Source organism: Chinchilla lanigera, unplaced genomic scaffold, assembly GCF_000276665.1.
Source record: "Chinchilla lanigera isolate Chin_1 unplaced genomic scaffold, ChiLan1.0 scaffold00041, whole genome shotgun sequence".
Classification (NCBI taxonomy): Eukaryota; Metazoa; Chordata; class Mammalia; order Rodentia; family Chinchillidae; genus Chinchilla; species Chinchilla lanigera.
In genome coordinates, this window is record NW_004955442.1 from 19,672,558 (window position 1) to 19,689,811 (window position 17,254).

Consider the following 17,254-nt stretch of genomic DNA (forward strand, 5'->3'; position numbering starts at 1 on the left):
TGTAGTTTGGTAAAATCTTTAAACATTACAGAGAAACATGATGGTCAGAAGAGTTAAAAGCAGTGAAGGGTGAGATAAGAGCAGAGCAATGCTGCGCTGGCAGCTCAGCTGCCACTGCTCCATCGAAGGCAGGGCTAGCTGACTTACTTGCACTACTTAAACCCTGTCTGATAACTAAATTGATCTCTGCAGAGATACCAAGACAGTTTAGCAACTGCCTCTACAGACAACAAGTCACGAACACTTGATAAAGCAAATACAGTGAAATTTAAACAGGTAAAATCTGGGTGTGGGTGCCTGAGTGTCCCCGGTAAAAGTCTTCCCACTTTGCCATATGTTTGAAATCTTTCATCATACAATGTTGGGAAAAGGAAATAACCTTGTGGACTCAAATTATAGGGCCAATGCTGTCAACAGCAGGGCACGGCAATGTTTTTATAAGCCATAGGGAAAAGTCTTGATTTATAAAATTAATGTGTCTTCAACTTCAGCACTGTGGTGTTTACACGTACGGTACGCCCCCAACACTGGGGCATCTCTGTCCTCCTTCCAGACTGAATTTGTCATATCCCAGAAGCTTCCCAGGCCCTTTCCAGCCACAGTATTGGCTTCGGCCCAACTCTCCGGCCCTGTCCAGTCCTTAGCAGTATCTGTTCTGACCAGCAAATACAAGGTATGACTGAAAAATACAGAGAATGTTTACATTTAAAAAGAATTACTATACTAAAAGGCACATTGTCATTTATCTCCCTCAAAATACTCTCCTTTACTTCAAACACACTCTGTCCTTCTTGCTATTTCTAAAGTAGTTCTGGAAGTCTTTTTCTGAGTGTTGTTAGTTGAGCTGGTGTGGCTACCTCAATGTCCTGAATAGATAGATTCAAAGCATTTTTCTTTCACGGTCACTTTAACTTGGGGGAAGACTCAGAAGTCACACAGGGCCAATCTGGTGAAAAGGTGTATGAAGACACACTGTAACGTTTCTGTGAGCCTGCTTTTCCACTGGATGGCACTCAGCAGTGGTCACTTAAGTTTTGCTCACACCTCAGAAAGACACTCATGAATAGGACTTCCAGAGTTGCTTTAGACAAGAACCATGAGGTGTGTTTAAAGTCAGGGGGAGTATTTTGAGGGGAATAAGTGACATGTATCTTTTACTATAATAAACTGTATTTAAGCATTTTTTTTTTTAGCATGTATTATTTGTGCTGCAGTCTGGCTGATCTGGTTCATGATTGTGTCTGTGAAATTCCTTCTTTTAAAACAAGACAACTCTCGGGGCTGGGGATTTAGCTCAGTGGCACAGCGCCTGCCTGGCAAGCACAAGGTTGTAAGTTCGATTCTTGGTACTGGAAAAAAAAAAAAAAAAAAAAAAAAAAAAAACAACAAACCAAAAAAAAAACCAAACAAACAAGATAACTCTCATGTTAAATCACTCAAAACTTCAAGTGAACTTAAAAAAAAAAACTAGCCATCTGAATGGTTGACTTGTGCACCTTTTAATTTCAGTTCTTGTTACTAAAAACATTTTCAATATACACTGTGGCACTTGTATCAGAAAGCAACTTTTCCAGTTGGACATTTTCTGCATAATCTGGGCCACTGCTCACAGTTTGTGGATTCAGAAGGTGCAGCACAGAGCACTGAGCTAAAATCTGTACTGGCCCAAAGTCAGCCCTTCAAAGTTGGTTTTAAAACAGGTCGCTGGCCTATGTTTTTGGGAGGTGTTTCATTCCTAAGGGTTGAGAGCCAGGAAATACGCTAATTAAAGACCTAGCCCAGCTGCATTCCAGAAAATCAAATTTCACCAGCAGTATTTTATGAGAATATTTTCTAAAAAATCCAAGTTCGTAGGGAGAGATTGGCAGGCCCAGAGGGAAATCACAGTCAATGTTGTGAAATGAATTTTGACTGAAAACTAAAGGGGAAAGATTTCTTCAAATGGGAAGGGGGGTTACCACGAAGACCTGAACACTGGCCTCGATGTCCACTGCCCGGATGGATGGAACCTTATGTAGAGCCTTTCAGGGGACAGACTCTGGATTTGCTTACCGTTCATCAGGTCAAGAATGAAGCAGAGTTTATCCGGAGTGTGGAAGGCGTACGTCATACAGACGATGAAAGGACAATCCTGCAGGGGAGGAATAGAGGCTGCTGATAAGCAGAGCAAGGCTGCCCTGGACAGCACATGTGACACAAGACATCACCCTGTCGATGCGGCTGGCTACACCCGCTAACTATGCGTGATACCCCTTGTGGTCACCTCAAAGGTCACAACGAGGCAGGTCTGGTAATGATGAAGTGCATGAGATATAACCTGAGTCACTAGGGCAGATGAATTTGAAGGCCCTCTCTCACCCGCATTCAATCCTCACTCTATTCTAATCCCATCTGCTTGCAAAGACTAGATTCTACAGAAAAAAAATTTCATTTCACTGATCTTTTCCTTGGCCAGCATTTTGATTTTGCCTACAAATATCCATTTGCATCTCTGCATCTGAAGTTGGAATGACGACACTAGAGTACACAATAGGAGTGGGTAGTATCTGTGTTACTGTTTTTGAAACACTGTGAATAAAATAATTAGCTTTTAAAACTGGAAAAATATACCATGGTCAGGGACTGAATAACTTAATTATACACAGACCCGAATGTTCCCCTAATTAATCTATAGATGCCATGGGACAATTAAAATGAACACTGACAAGCTGAATCTAATATTTATGGAACTATAAACAGCTAAGAAAGTTCAGATACACTTGAAGAAAAACAAAGCTGGAAAACTTAAGAGTAGCAGTCATCAGGCCTTATTATAATTCAGTAGTAATTCAGACAGGGTGGGATGTGCCCGAGGACAGACAAGCACACAAATAGCACAGCATAGAGAAACCTGAAATAGACTCATACCTAACCTGGGACTTGAGTTGTGATAAGGTGACAAAATAGGGTATGGGAAATACTGGCTTTTCACTCTGCAGTACTATAGCAACTGAACAATGAAACGTGACTGTAACCCCTACCTCACTCCATACACTAATATCACCTCCACTTGATATTGATCTAAATGTGAAAAAGTAAAACAATACACCTTCTAGAAGAAAACACAAGACAGTGGTCTTCAAAATCTTAGGGTAGGTATGGATTTCTTAAACAGGCCACTCCAATAAACATATTGATAAACCTGACTACAATAAAATTAAGAACCTCTGTTGAGCAGAAAACACAAGAAAAAGGTCAAGCAACAGAGTGGGAGAGGACATCTGTAATTTGTAAATAAGCAAAGGACTCATGCCTACAACATATAAAGAATTCTTATGCATCAGTAGAAGAAAAAGGCAAATAATCCAATAGAAACGTGCCACAGTAATTCATTCATTAAAGAGGCACTGCACATAAGAGCATACCAAATGGCCCACAAGCCTCTGAGCTCAACCTCAGTGGTCTCCAAAGAAATGCAAATTAAAGCCATGTCTGCTATCACTGAAACAGAAACAGCCCACGTTCAGAGTGACACTGCCAAGTGCTGGAAAGGTCTGCAGTGAAGGGAACTTCCACATATGGACCAAGCAGTGTACAACAGTACCACTGCCTCAACCTGCTGTTTGGTGGTACTTCCCAAGGCTGAGTATCACCCTGAGTCCCCGGAACCCCACTTCAGGGTAGTCACCTAGCACAACCTGCAATCTACTGTACCAAGATACCTGTGCAAGAGTGCAGGAAGACCTGGGATGCCTGTCAAGAGCAGAATGGGTGAGTTGAGGTGGTATATTTATACACTAGAATGTTACAGAACAAGGGTCAGCAAATGTTGTCTGAAAAGGGTTAAAGAGCAGGTATTTTAGGCTTTGCAGGCCCCGTGCAGTCTCACACATCTATTCCTTGCTTATTTTCCTTATGATCCTTCAAACCATTCTTAGTTCATAGGCTGTACAAAATAAGGCCACAAGCTAAATCTGGGCCCAGGGCCACAAGGGGCTCGCTGCTGCCTGCTCCTCAGCTACCAGAATGAGCTGCCGCTGTGAGCAACCACACAGATGTGTCTCATGCTTGACACCAAGAGAGCACGGGACACAAAGAAGCACATTCAGACACTGTTCAAGCAAAATTAGCACGGCTCAATCACGGTGTTGGCAACCTGGAGAGCTGCTGGCTCGGGTATGGGGCTGGTGACTGGGAGGGGCGCCGGGAGACCCCTGGAACACTGTTAACACTGCTAGACCTACCGCTACATCTACTGAGATGCTTTCTATACAGACTGTAGGGGCCACTAGAGTGACTCAAACTGAACAGCAGCAGAGCCTCTATGCACTTCCTCAACAGATACAGCAAATTCCAAAGAGTATGCTCAAATTTCCACAGACTAATCTCTGAACAGAATTTGCACTATTACACTCTCTACGTTAAGGGTAACTGGAGTTAATACATTTCTGCATGATAAAGACTTATAAAGTTGGAGCTCAATTTCCATAAATCTTCCAGAGAAATTTACTTCAATGAATTACAAAATTCATTTTATGTTTACCAAGTTTTCCTTAGAGTTATATCTCTAGTTGAGACAGGGGTAGTATTTATTGATTTCAAGATCTAGTTTGCCTAAAATACTGACAATAGGAAAAAAGAGAAAAACGTTACTGTGATTTAGTATGAACAATATATCTAAAACTGCCCCTTTTTAGTATAGCTGCTTTATGTGTTTATGTTTTTTTGGCTGATTAGTCCAGTTGCTCATCTGCATGTATGATAATTCTGTAAGGACTTAGAAGATAAATAAGTGAATCTGATGCTGGCAAAATAAAAAGGGAGGATAGTGGAGAAGGGGGAAAAAAGAACTGAGATGTGTTATGTACATGTACCAATTCCCCATGATGGATTATGTAATTATTATGTACTGCAAACATGTATGAAAAAAATTAAAGCCAAGATCGTTCTCAGCTTGAGCTGCCAACTACATCCACGTCACCAAGGCACAGAGAGACCCTTCCGGGGAAATTTCTGAACATGATGGTGTATGTTGCAACAGCAAAAGGTCAAAATCTGCTTAAAATACCATGCTACTATGATGGGACATACATTTTAGACTTAGAAATCATAGGCTACCTGAGTAGGAAGAGCACTTAAAATAAAAAAAAATCACAACTTCTTTATCTTAAAGATAAGGAAATTAGGGTTTCCCCCAAAAGAAAGAACTTGTTTGAGGTCATGAAACGTTGCCCCTTTTTAGTATAGCTGTTTTATGTGTTTATGTTTTGTTGAGCTCAGTAAGATGCAAATGCCCCGCCTCCTCACTCTCTCCAGAGTTCTCCTTACCAGGCAAGTTTCCTCAGCAATGACCAAGGTCTCTCTCCTCGGCCCAGAGCTGGCCGGGTTCTACAGAGGCCTCTTTCCGACCAGGCTTCAGACTTCACCTCTCAGCACTAGAACAAGCGCGGGCACTGTTTCTCAAAGCTCTAGGCTGCAGTTGGAGGATGATCCTCGCTCTCTGACACGCCTGCTTGAGAAAGCTCAGAGCTGCCAAAGCACCTACTATGCAAGTCAGCCCACACCTTCAGACAGGACCCTCATCCCCCAGCCTCTGTGGAAGAGCAGGAGCCCAGTTTCAACAAGCAGCAGGGGCAACCCAGATGAGCCTCATGGACAGGCCCCCTTTCTCCTTTCCTGGCTCTGCATGGGCCCCATGGTCCACCTGCTCCCTACTCTCCAGAGGAAGCACCCCAGCCCTCCTCACATTGTGGGAATGGGGACCTGCTGCTTCTCCCACTCTCTCTAGCTACAGAATAAAACCTGCTCCCATTATTGTAATGCAAGTCTCACTGTATTTCTCAAGAAATGGTGTAAAGTAAAAGTGCAGTAAGGGAGAAAGATCAGCGACCACTCCTAAACCCACAGCCTGCTCTCCCTCTCTTTCCAGGTGCTGGACAGGTGCTGTGACAAGAGACTGCAACAGTGACCAATATGAAAACACAGCCTGAGATTAATGAAAGCTAAAGCTGATGCGGCCAGGATGACCTGCCTGGTCTGTGGGTCAGGGTGGGCACATGCCCTTGGGTTTGTAGAACAGACTCTCAGGTGGAAAGGTTCCTCTGGATTGCCTGCCAGGAGTGAGCAAGAGCCTTGCCCTGCAGGAGATATACCTCCACCCTGGCAGAGGCCTCTCGAGCCCCAATAATCTTTTATAGTGCCTTGTCTGTGAATTCCCAAGCTAACTGACATCACCTCGTCCCCTTCCGGGCAGCTGGATGAGGGGTTGGGATCCCAGCACACGGAAGTGCCTGTCCCTCCAAGGCCTCACTGTGCTTCTGGAAAGGACTGAGCAGTGCAGTCCATGAAGCTACATGACCTTGTTTGTGAACTTGCTGAGTGCTCTTCCCAGCAGTGGAGACACTTTCCTGGTTCTCAAACACAAGCATTTCCCTTTCTACTATCCAGGCACGGCGGAAGAAAGCAGTACAGTAATTCCTCCTGGCTCGCAGTGGGGCAGGAACACTGGAGCCTGCGGGACGATGACTGAAAGCAAAGGTAAACTTCCCGCAAAAGAAATCACCAGGAGAGAGTGCAGTGCATCTCACCACCCAGACCCTACAGACCAACTGTCCCCGAGCTGTGCCTACTGAGCTCAATTTAAACAGAGTGTCATTAAAAATCTACCCAAACTGGCCTTTGATTAGCAAATAAACGGTCCCAAGTAACTTCACTATAACTCTTTAGATTAACTTTCCTACGTATGCATTCTTAAAACAGCACATGGCTCAATGTTTGAACAAAAATAGAAATAATTCTTTAAATAAGTTCAAAGTAGTGGTCCAACATAACCTCATTTTAAAATATTCTCCTCTGAGGTCAGACCAGTGAAGAATCATCCCATAACTGCTTAACTATATTCTCCTTCATGCAAATAAAAAAAATTAAATAATAATAATAAAATAAAATAAATTACATGGAAACTATCCCTTGTTTATCCACATCAAAACATTTTTCACATAGGCTTTCTTATCCAACGCTTTGGACAGCTCATTAAAAATTAACACAATAATAACTAAAGTCTTCGGTGAAGGTGCTCATGCATGAAATTTAGACACAGACAATCCCAGTAGAGAATGGGAGCTAAGGGCATTCACACTGTCCCTGTTTCCATCAGTCGCACGCTGGGTCACACACACAGAATGACTCCTATTTGAAACGCTTAACATCCATGTATCAGGAGGCAGAAGCACATAATTAGAAATTATTTATAGTCCTGGTGTTTCACTTGTTACAGTTCTGCTAGATTACCCTGTTCTATTGCTCTGATAGGAAATAGCTCTTCTAAAAGCATTAAAATGAAAGCTAGAATAATACAAACTATGACACAGTAAGGACGGTGATAAAGCAAATGTGCTTGGCTCACAAAGCAACGGCAGGAAGGGAGCCCTGCCCAGGGCATCCAGGACTAGGGTAAGCAAGTCGATCACTCTGGGCTGCAAGTTCCTTGCTTACTAATTGAAAGAGATTCTTCGGTTAGCCAATAAAATTTGATGCTTTCCACCACTTGGGGAAGGTGACCTCGAATGGAATCTAGCAGTAAGTAAGACTTAGACCCATCCCCATCTCTTTGGGTATAAACTCAGTTGGTATGGGTATTCAATATTAAAGTCATTCAGCTCCCAAGTTGGGAGTCCACAGACAATGACACACACAAATTGAGAGGTCAGAATGGGCAGCTGGTTTGTAAGTAAAGATGGCCCAGGGTAAGAGTTTGTTTCTACCAATCCTGCACTAAAAATGATAGCTTGACAAGTACATAAAATGCCTACCAGGTAGAGATGCAGTGCTGGGCACGGAAATAACCAAAATCTACTGCGGGATCAAGGAGCAAGTGCAGAGAGCAAGAGGAAGCCACATCCAAAGGAAACATTGATGAGGGCCAGCTCTAACAGGACCATTCATACTTGACCAACCCAAGCCACTCCCTCTCCGTTTGCTCGTGGAGGGCAAGAACTACCTTCCTCTCCTTGTTTTCTCTGAGGGTCAGCCCTGCTCTGTCATGTAGTCACTTTTTTTTTAAACTATATTAAAGTGATTTTTTTTTCTTTTCTGATTTTTTTTTTGCCATCTCAGCTACTATACAGAGCTACTATACTCTGCAAAGGAGGAAGTTAGGGCCAAGTCAAAAGGCACTGAAGGAAAAGTCACGGTGTACAGTGATGGTGGCTGGGCTCTGTAACTTCTGATTCTGAGTACAAGAAGATATCAAATCCCACCCTACCAATGAACTGCCCTGCCCCGTAATCAGCAGGAATAAACCACCCTGCTATAAAGTAGACAAATAAATTTTAAAAGCAAAGCTGGAAACTGGATACTTACTCCTGTACTGACAAGGGACAACATAATCCTTTCATTTAAGGCTAACGTTTCTCCTTGCTTCATCTTGATCCTCTTCTTATCCAAGCACTTCATCGCATACCTACAAGCATAAAGATTATGGAAAAATCTATACTGTAACTACATCTAGACAGATTTAAACAATACACATCACATTGCTGAGAGTTCCTAGAGATTTAGGCAATGTTTAAAATAAGTAAAATGGAGCCAAATATGGTATGCATGCCTATAATCCCAGCACTCTGGGAGGCTAAGGAAGGAGGATCCAGAGATTGACCCAGCCTAGCAGTTTAAGTGACCCTGTCTTGAACTAAAAATTAAAAATGGGCTGGAGATGTAGCTCAGTGTGAGGCACTGGGTATAATTCCTAGTATCACACCCCAAACCAAACAGACAACTGAAACACAATATGCTACCCAGTCACCACATAAGAAATACAGATGCTTATGTACTATGGGAAACAAGTAGTACTTAAGATATTTCTATCTTTACATGTAGATGAATATAAACAAACATTGAAATGAAAATTTTGTTTATTGCTCTTGCTTAGTACTACTGGGAGTAGAGGCCTATGTATCATACTTAGGCTGAAATTGTGAATTCACTACCAGTCAAATTTTGATAAGAGTATACAAAGTATAAGATGCTAAATTGGTATGTTTTAAATTTTGATGTTTATTATATTTCAAATAATAAAAAAGATTTTCATATCTATCACTGGTTAAAGTTAACTGAGAAGACCAACTGACAACTGAAGATTTTCAAGAACTTGGAACAAACTCACATTAAGGAAACACAGACGTGTTCTCTAGCACGTTCTATAACCACAGGCAAAAGAAAACAGGAAGTTTTTCAATCGACACAGAAAGCCAATAGGAAATGTATGCGATGCTTTTACAAATTTTTCTAGGACCGGTAACTGTGTGTGCAACTAGAAGTTCCCAGTTGGTGATCTACTTTACAAGGCCAGGCTGAAGGAATCTTAGTGGGGTGGAATACAGAAAACTCACTTACTTTTTATTAATCAAAACTAAGTTACATGAAAACAGAGACAAATGTTCAAATTTGGTAATTTTACCCATTTTTCTAGGAGTTCTTCTCGTGAATCAATTGGCAAGACATTCCCATACTTAATTATGAGATAAAATATTGAGAACATATAAAGTGATGTGTTCTTTAAATACTTCAATTTTATGATGAGAAATTTTTAAAAGGCTTCACACTACTTCTGGTATCACCCTCTATCAGGATGATTTTCATACCAGAGCAGACAGGACACAGGCCCTGGGCCACTGGCTGAGCAAGTTCACTCTGAGAAGGAAGCCGTTAAGAGCCACTGCACCACTGCGTAGCTCCGGGGGTGTGAGTGGTGACTCCCCGGGTGGGGGTCAGGGCATGGAGCCAGCTCATGTGGGACCTTCCTGGCAGCCTGCAGCCTGGCAAGAACAGAGTATGATTCCGCAGTATGATTCCTCGGAGTTTTTTTTCTTTTCCCCTTCCCTCCTTCTTCCTCCCTGCTCCCTTGTTCCTCTTCCCATTTGAACATGTTCTTCCAACTTCCCAATATCTACCCTTCATGATGCTCCTGGTTTGCCCTCTGGGTTTCTCACACACAAAAATGTGATATTTAAACTTTTGTGTCTAATTTAAGATTATGGTCTTGAGGAAAAGGGAAAAAAAAGAATGGAAAGAAAAAAGCAGAAACAAGGCTTTGGTAAATGTGAGAGGAAGAAGGGTTAAAGGGAGCAGAGGAGAATGAGGGAAAAATAATTAAGATATATTATGCACAGGTACAAATTCCCTCTGGGTGTGGTGGTGCACACCTGTAATCCTGTAATCCCAGCACCTGGGAGCTGAGGCAGGAGGATCACTGCAAGTCGGAGGCCAGCCTGAACTACACAGTGAGACCCCGTCTCACAAACAGCAACAACAACAATTTCTCTACGATGAATGTGATCAATATGTATAACAAATACGTACTATTAAAAAAAAGTTTAAAAAATGAAATTAAAAGGATTTCTAGGAGTGAAGACCTGTCAGTTAAACTTGATATTTTGACTGGATTAAGAGATTCCTAAAGAGGTGACTGTTCCTGGGGTGCTATACTTAATTTGTTGATGTCCACAGCTGAATGTGCCGAAGGAAGGTGGGGTCCAGTTGGAGGAGGTGGTCACTGAGCCTTTGGAGGGTATACTTCTTGCTGGTGCTCTTCCCCTGTGCTCTGCTTCCCAGACACTGGGATGTAAGCTGCTGCGCTCCACCATAGTCTCCCTCTATAATACTTCTGCCTTGGAGCCAGAGATCATGAACTGAAACCTCTGAAACCGTAAGCCAAATTAAACCTCTCCTCCTTAAATTGTGGGTGTCAGATAGCCTGGCACAGTGAGGGTAAAGCTGACCAGTACATAACTCCTGACCACTTCCTACTGTGTGGCTCTTGATTGCTCTTCATACCTCACCTATACAACACTGAGAATTTACTGTTGCTGGTTAGACAGGATCTTGCTATGCTGCCCAGACTCATCTCAAACCTGAGCTCTAATAATCCTCCTGCTTCAGCTTCCCAAGTAGAAGGCATGCACCATCATGCCTGGTCAAGAGACAGAATATAGACCACAGGCTGGTAGTTTTAGAGAGTGAGGTAAAATAATAATTTCATACAAAGAAATCAATTGTTATTATTTACTTTAACAAAATCGTATGACAGACTAGATATTCTAAGTACTTCCATAAGCTACCACGCTGAAGCAAAACTAAAACCTTAATGAAGATGTAGCAAGTAACAAGCAAACTGTATTAATTAGGATCAAAAGTCCACTGTGCCAGAATAGAATGGGGAAAAACTTCCAAGGCAGAGGTCTGGGTTGAAGAAAACCCTGTGTCTAAGCCCACTCTGTGCTCTAGTACTTACTATAGGAGAGGAATGTTCCCAAGCTTGATCATCTTAGTTAATTCTCACGACAAAGTACTTTGATTTCCCTGCTTACAGACCAGGATGTGGGAGCACAGGTCACACTGTGCCCGGAATGGAAAGTCAACCTGCCTTTGCTAGTATGACTCCAGGACCCTTGCCCAGGATAGAAGACCACTCTGTCTCAGGACCCCAGGTTTCAACTTTGTGCCAGGCCTCCGCTCACCTTGCACACAGCCCCAAAACAGTGAAGGACAATTTCAGACTCCAAATAATGGCAGCTACAGAACTCGCCCGAACACGAAGGACAGGCACGCTGAACTGGCGGGGCAGGGTGGGGGTGGGGGCACCTGCAGACTTCTTCATCCATTGGGAAGGGATGCAGGGTAAGGCAGGCCCTGAATTAGGGGACCCCAAGGCATCCTTGATGATTCAGTCATCTTACAAACCATGCTTCAAATAGCACTCCACCTTGCCTATTGCCCCCAAATGCCTGTCACTTAAACACAGTTGTAGTTCTGGGTCTATCAAATCATGTTTCTATTTTCTCTTGCCTTCAGGAATATGTTCACATCTAATTAAAAAAGAACAATTTTCCCCATGCTTAGGAACCCTGCCCAGAAGACCCTATGGCACTTAATGCCCTCAAAGTACCTCTGTACGCTGTGTCCTCACCTTGGCCTCCCATAGGACATGGCTCTGAGGGACGTAGCCCCATGATCACTGCCACTGTCAGATATGGGGCCCCCATCTCCAGCACCCAAACTACTAATTTATGGCATTGACATCTTCTGAAATGCAGGTAATCCCTAAATGCCTACACTTAACCACAGAGGTTGGGCTTTGTTTAGAAAAGAATATCTCTCTTGTGTAAAGCAAAGAATGCCTCAGTGTGATCTGAGGGGAAGGCAAACACCACACAGGATCCCAGCTGATTGGAATTGCTCCTTGTTCATCTCTGGGCCCCTGCTTTCCAGTCACAGCCAAGCCAAGTGGGCACTCCATACATGGTCACTGTTAACTCCCATGATCCCTGACATGAGGTTCAGGCTTACTGTTCTCATTCACGTGCTAAACAGCATGTAGACTATTTCTTTCTGTGATAACTTTTTTCCAGAGAAAGATCATGGACTTCCATGTTTCTGCATAGGGATTTTCTATGGGTGCAAACATAAAATTGTATTTACAGTTCCGGAAAAATGTATAAAGATAGAAGGCTTACATTTTTCCAGTGTCTGCTTTCCTGCAACCATATACTTCACCAAATCCTCCTCGTCCAATAATCCTGTGTACACTGAAATCATTCATGGTCAACTGTGAAATCAAAGTGCAAAATGACAACGTGAAATGACACAAAGTTATATCATTACAAAGATTTGTTTTCATGCAAACTATATGAGCAGTTTGGATATGGGTGTCGACCACCCCTTCCCAGCTGATTGCTTCAGCTGCATGGTATAATGCACAGGGGCGGTTAGACTGCCTGTAACCTCCTCTGCATAGTACAGGGACATGAGGCACAAAGTGGAGACAAATGAGATGAGGAGAGTGGGAACCAAGTCAGCTGGTTGGCTCTTCTACTCTTATAAATCTTAGATTGTGATACCCTGAAGATTAGTATGTGTGGAATTTCTGGTCAAAATGAGAAGTAACTTCAACCATGTTGAACCCTAAAGTTTGGGAACAATTCAACAATTCTAGGAACTGTCAGGGTAGAAAGATGAGAGTCCAGGTCAAGGGCATCTGTACCTTCAGGACAGTGGCTGGCTAATCAGAAAACCCAACAGATGCCAGCCACGTGAATTTCTTACTGATAACATCAGCAAAGAGACAAGACTCATGCTGGGCATGTGAGTATGAAACAAGACCAAATGTGAGCAAAGAACATAAAGAAGCTTTATTCATCGGCATTTTCCTTTTATCAGCAATCGCTCATTCAGTAATGCTCCAGTGTGTAAGTCATTTTAATAGCATTAGAAGGCACAAAGGCAGAAAGCGAATCTTACATTCATGGCAAGAGGCCATCAGACAATTGCAAATGTCCACTGCTGATATATCCTGGAAAATGCAGAGTGAAGACTCTATGGGTTCCCCACACAACACTTGAAGCATCACAGGGTATCACCTTGTCACTAGATCTGAGAGATATCTGATGCTAAAATAAGTAACTTAACCCTCTCTTCTGTAGCAGGTTTGGTGACTTCCATTGTGGAAAAGAGTTTTTAGGACATGGCAGTAAGAGGCATGAGAAAGGATTTATTAGCAAAGATTTTAGGATGCGCTCAAGAGTGGCATATTGGTGCTCAGAGAAATGAGATGCATTACAGTTTGGAATATATATATTTATTTTTAAAGTGGTAGAAAAGCCTAGGAAAAGGTGGCCCACCCCTCAGAGGGACATTAGCCCATTTTATAGATATGGGTGGGTTTTTATTAAATAGTTAATTTAAGACTTTTTGGGTATGCTCAACATGCTCCTTTGATGGATATCACTATGAAGCAGCCCTGAACAGGACTTAACCAATTGGCTTTTTATGTTTACTTGTGAATCTGTCCAAAGTCTAGGCCACTTGTCTGGAAGTGGGCGATGGACTCAGTAAGTGAAGCTCTGTGAGTCACTAATCCCTACTAAAACCTGTAATAGCAGATGAAGTCGGAAAGCCTCAAAGGATAAGACAAGATCACAGCCAAGGACACCTGGATCCATCTCAACGAGATAAAGACTATAGCACCGCAGGCATCTCATTTCTGGGTGGATTACTTTAGTCCTTATTAAGGATTAACTTAATACCTTACATGGAGAAGACCTTGAGTGATTCTGCCCTTGAGTACTCCCCTCCTTTCTTCTGATAACCAAATAAATATGGGCCACCCAGAGAAGATCTGGGTCTTAGCCCCAAGAGAATCTTGAATTCTGTGAGAGGGCTTTGATCCTCCTGGAGTCCTGAAATCATTCCATTTGCCTCTTGTTATTAAGCCTTCACTGTACATTCGTTTGGGAGATTGCGGACCTGGTCAGCCCACAATAACTAAGGGATATTATTAACCTGATACTCCTTTATCTTGGATCAGGCTCCTGCTCCTTATTTTTTAATTAAGTCAATTTATGGACTTTTCATATTCCTGAGGAATTCTGGGTGTGATGGGTCCGGCAGGAAGAGTCTAAATTTAACCAAAGGAATGCTGATATGGGATAGTCATAGGTAACTTTGGCTGACTCCTGAAAGTTACAGTCTTCTTATGAGTACAATTTTTTCCGTTATGATTTCCTTGTCTTCCTTTTACCTATCTTATTTCTTCTGTCCTACCACAACACCAGCTTGCTTTGGTCCTCAGACTTCCCAGCTGATTCTCAGTCTGTGAGCACCTGAGGTGTGCCCACAGAGCAGGGACAGAAGAATGATCCATGGGAGATGTTAGAGATTTTAAAAATGTGTTGTTGCCTCTTACTTCTAAGTCTTGCCAGGAAATATGACGGAAAAAGTGGTTAAAGAAAATTCCTCTTCCAACAGTAGTACTGTTTCAAGTATAAATCAAAGGAAGAAGGAAGGCAGGGAGAGAAAGAGGGAGAGAGGGAGGAACTTGATGGATCCAGTTGATTCTTTTTTCCCAGTTGCAAGCTGATGAGAGGGAGATGGTGAAGAGGTCAGTAGGCTGCATGAGGAAATGTGCAGTCTACGGAGAAGTAAAGATGACATCCCGGAAGTACTGATGCTCATGAACCCTGAGGAAAGCCTGTGTTTGAAGACTGCTTTTGTCATTCTCAAACTAATAAAAAGATGCTACCTTGTTCTCCTAAAAGATGCTATTATTTTTATTATTACATCCAATTTTCTTATCATACCTCTAACGTGAAAAAGAAAAGGAACTTGTTAAGAACGGCAAAGACAAGGTGGTGGAAGTTGTATTAGGATGATTTGTATTTTAACTACTATTTTTGGTAAAGGGTCAACCAATGACTGCCTAAAATAGCCTTTCTTACTTTCTTAAATAAGCACATTCATCTATCTGTTTGAAAACAGTTAAAACTCCAACCATGTGTCAGTGAGCAAGGGAGGAGGGGTTTCAATACACAGAATTACACAGAGGACATCTGTTAGGCAGTGTACCCTTGGGGAGTACGCTCCAGAATATTTTCTCATGAGGTTAAGCCAAAGAATTTTTAATTTAAGAAAGGAAAAAAAGAAGATGATACTCACATGAATATTTAATTCTACATTTTTCCACTGACAAAATCTAGTGAACTTGTCACTAAAAGAGAACACAAATAATCACTGAGAAGTTAAACATCAAATGCAATGGATATGTAGAATAATAAACTAGAATTGCATTACTTGTGTTGGTTCTCAAATAGGGAAAGTTATCGCAAGCATTTTTTTCACAAAACATTCACCAATAATCATTGCTTTACTTTACAAATCACACGAAAGATTCATGTCTGTCCCTTAATGGTTATAAACTATGGGACATTTCTATCTGACTTAGCACTATCCAATAGGGAGACAACACAAGTCACATATCTAACATTATAGTACACTGCATTTCATTGACCCAAAGGATGAAAAAATGATCATTTCAATACATAATCAGAATCAGGATGAATTTATCAACAGGATTATTCTACATTCTTGTTTATATAAAAGATCTTTGAAATCTGGTGCATCTTTTGCACTTACAGTACATTTGAATTTTGACTAGTCTCATTTTAGGTGTTCAGTATCTTTTTTTTTCTTGAGCCAGGGTCTCACTATATAGTACAGGCTGGCCTTGAACTTGAAGCTATCCTCCTGCCTCCGCCTCCTGAGTGCTAGGATTATAGGTGTGCACCACCATGCCCAGCAAGTGCTCAGTATCTTATGTGGCTAGTACTACCATACTGGACAGTGCAGATCTAAATAATGAAAAACTTATGTTTATAAATACTTTTAAGAGTAGTAAGCACTAAAAAATTGTGCTTACCAGGTGCTAGCACATCTGCTTCTTTCAACAATTCTAAGGACAGGTACTACTGGCATCCCATCATACAGTAGAAAAGATTAAGGCAGTGAATACCAAATGGCTTGGCCAAGGTCACATGATAAGAGAGTGGGTGGAGCCCATGTGAACCCAGATAAACAGGCTCTGGGCTTCTTAATAAAAATTTAGCACTGCCTCTCAAAGATACAGACTGTGGAAGAGAAGCCCTCAGATTAGTACCCCAAGATTCAGTGTCACCCTGACATGCTTCTACAATCTTCTAAACTGCTCAACAAGTATTTTGTTCAACCATGACTTAACAAAAATAACTATCAATATCTACTTACTAAATACATTATTTTGATTGCTTTTTAATTAATGAGCATTATTTATTATTTTAATAATTATTATTTAAATAATTATTACTTAATACTATTATAATATACTTAATATAATAACATTAATATAATATATTATATTATTTAATTATTAATAAATAAAAATTATTTATTTAAATAATTAATTATTTAATAATTAAAATTATTTTAATTGCTTTAAAATTAATATATCTGTAAGTTAATTACTAAATCGATGTTCAAAATAAGTGCATTCTATGGGGCTGAGGGTATAGTTCAGTGGTAAGGCACTTGTCTAGGATGTTCAGGGGCCCAAGAGTGACCCTTAGCATCATATACAAAAAACCACAAGGGAGGAAGGGCGGAAGGGAGGAAGGGAGGGAGGGAAAGGTACAAGGCTATAGGACTTGCTGGTCTCTCGGTGGTCCCCAGGAGAAAACAGAGAGAGGATTTAGCAAACAAAGACAAGAGACAGTAGCTGGGGTCAGGTGGAGTTACCTCTTAGTTGCTAGGCAAGAGGACTGACTTCAACAGTAGGGGTGTTTATTTTATACTCTTGCAAAGTTAGTATCAGGAGAGGTAATGTTGTCTAGTGACTAACGACTGTAATTGTCCAGGCAGGATGTTTTTCTCAAGACTGAGGTAGTTTGACTGCTTGAGGCACTTTGGCTCT

The 17,254-nt window shown here is 41.6% G+C and overlaps 1 protein-coding gene across 4 annotated transcripts in view; it reads right to left on the reverse strand.

Moving 5' to 3' along the window:
* Positions 1-17,254, reverse strand: part of Adrbk2 (adrenergic, beta, receptor kinase 2) — a 145,659-nt gene that overhangs the window by 32,413 nt on the left and 95,992 nt on the right. For all 4 annotated transcript variants that reach the window (XM_013517965.1, XM_013517966.1, XM_005391839.2 and 1 more), the window contains 4 exons: positions 15,469-15,520; positions 12,492-12,583; positions 8,341-8,440; positions 2,053-2,131 (listed from right to left, as the gene is read on the reverse strand). In XM_013517965.1, the coding sequence (XP_013373419.1) occupies positions 2,053-2,131; positions 8,341-8,440; positions 12,492-12,583; positions 15,469-15,520 (323 nt within the window). The remainder of the gene's footprint in view (positions 1-2,052; positions 2,132-8,340; positions 8,441-12,491; positions 12,584-15,468; positions 15,521-17,254) is intronic.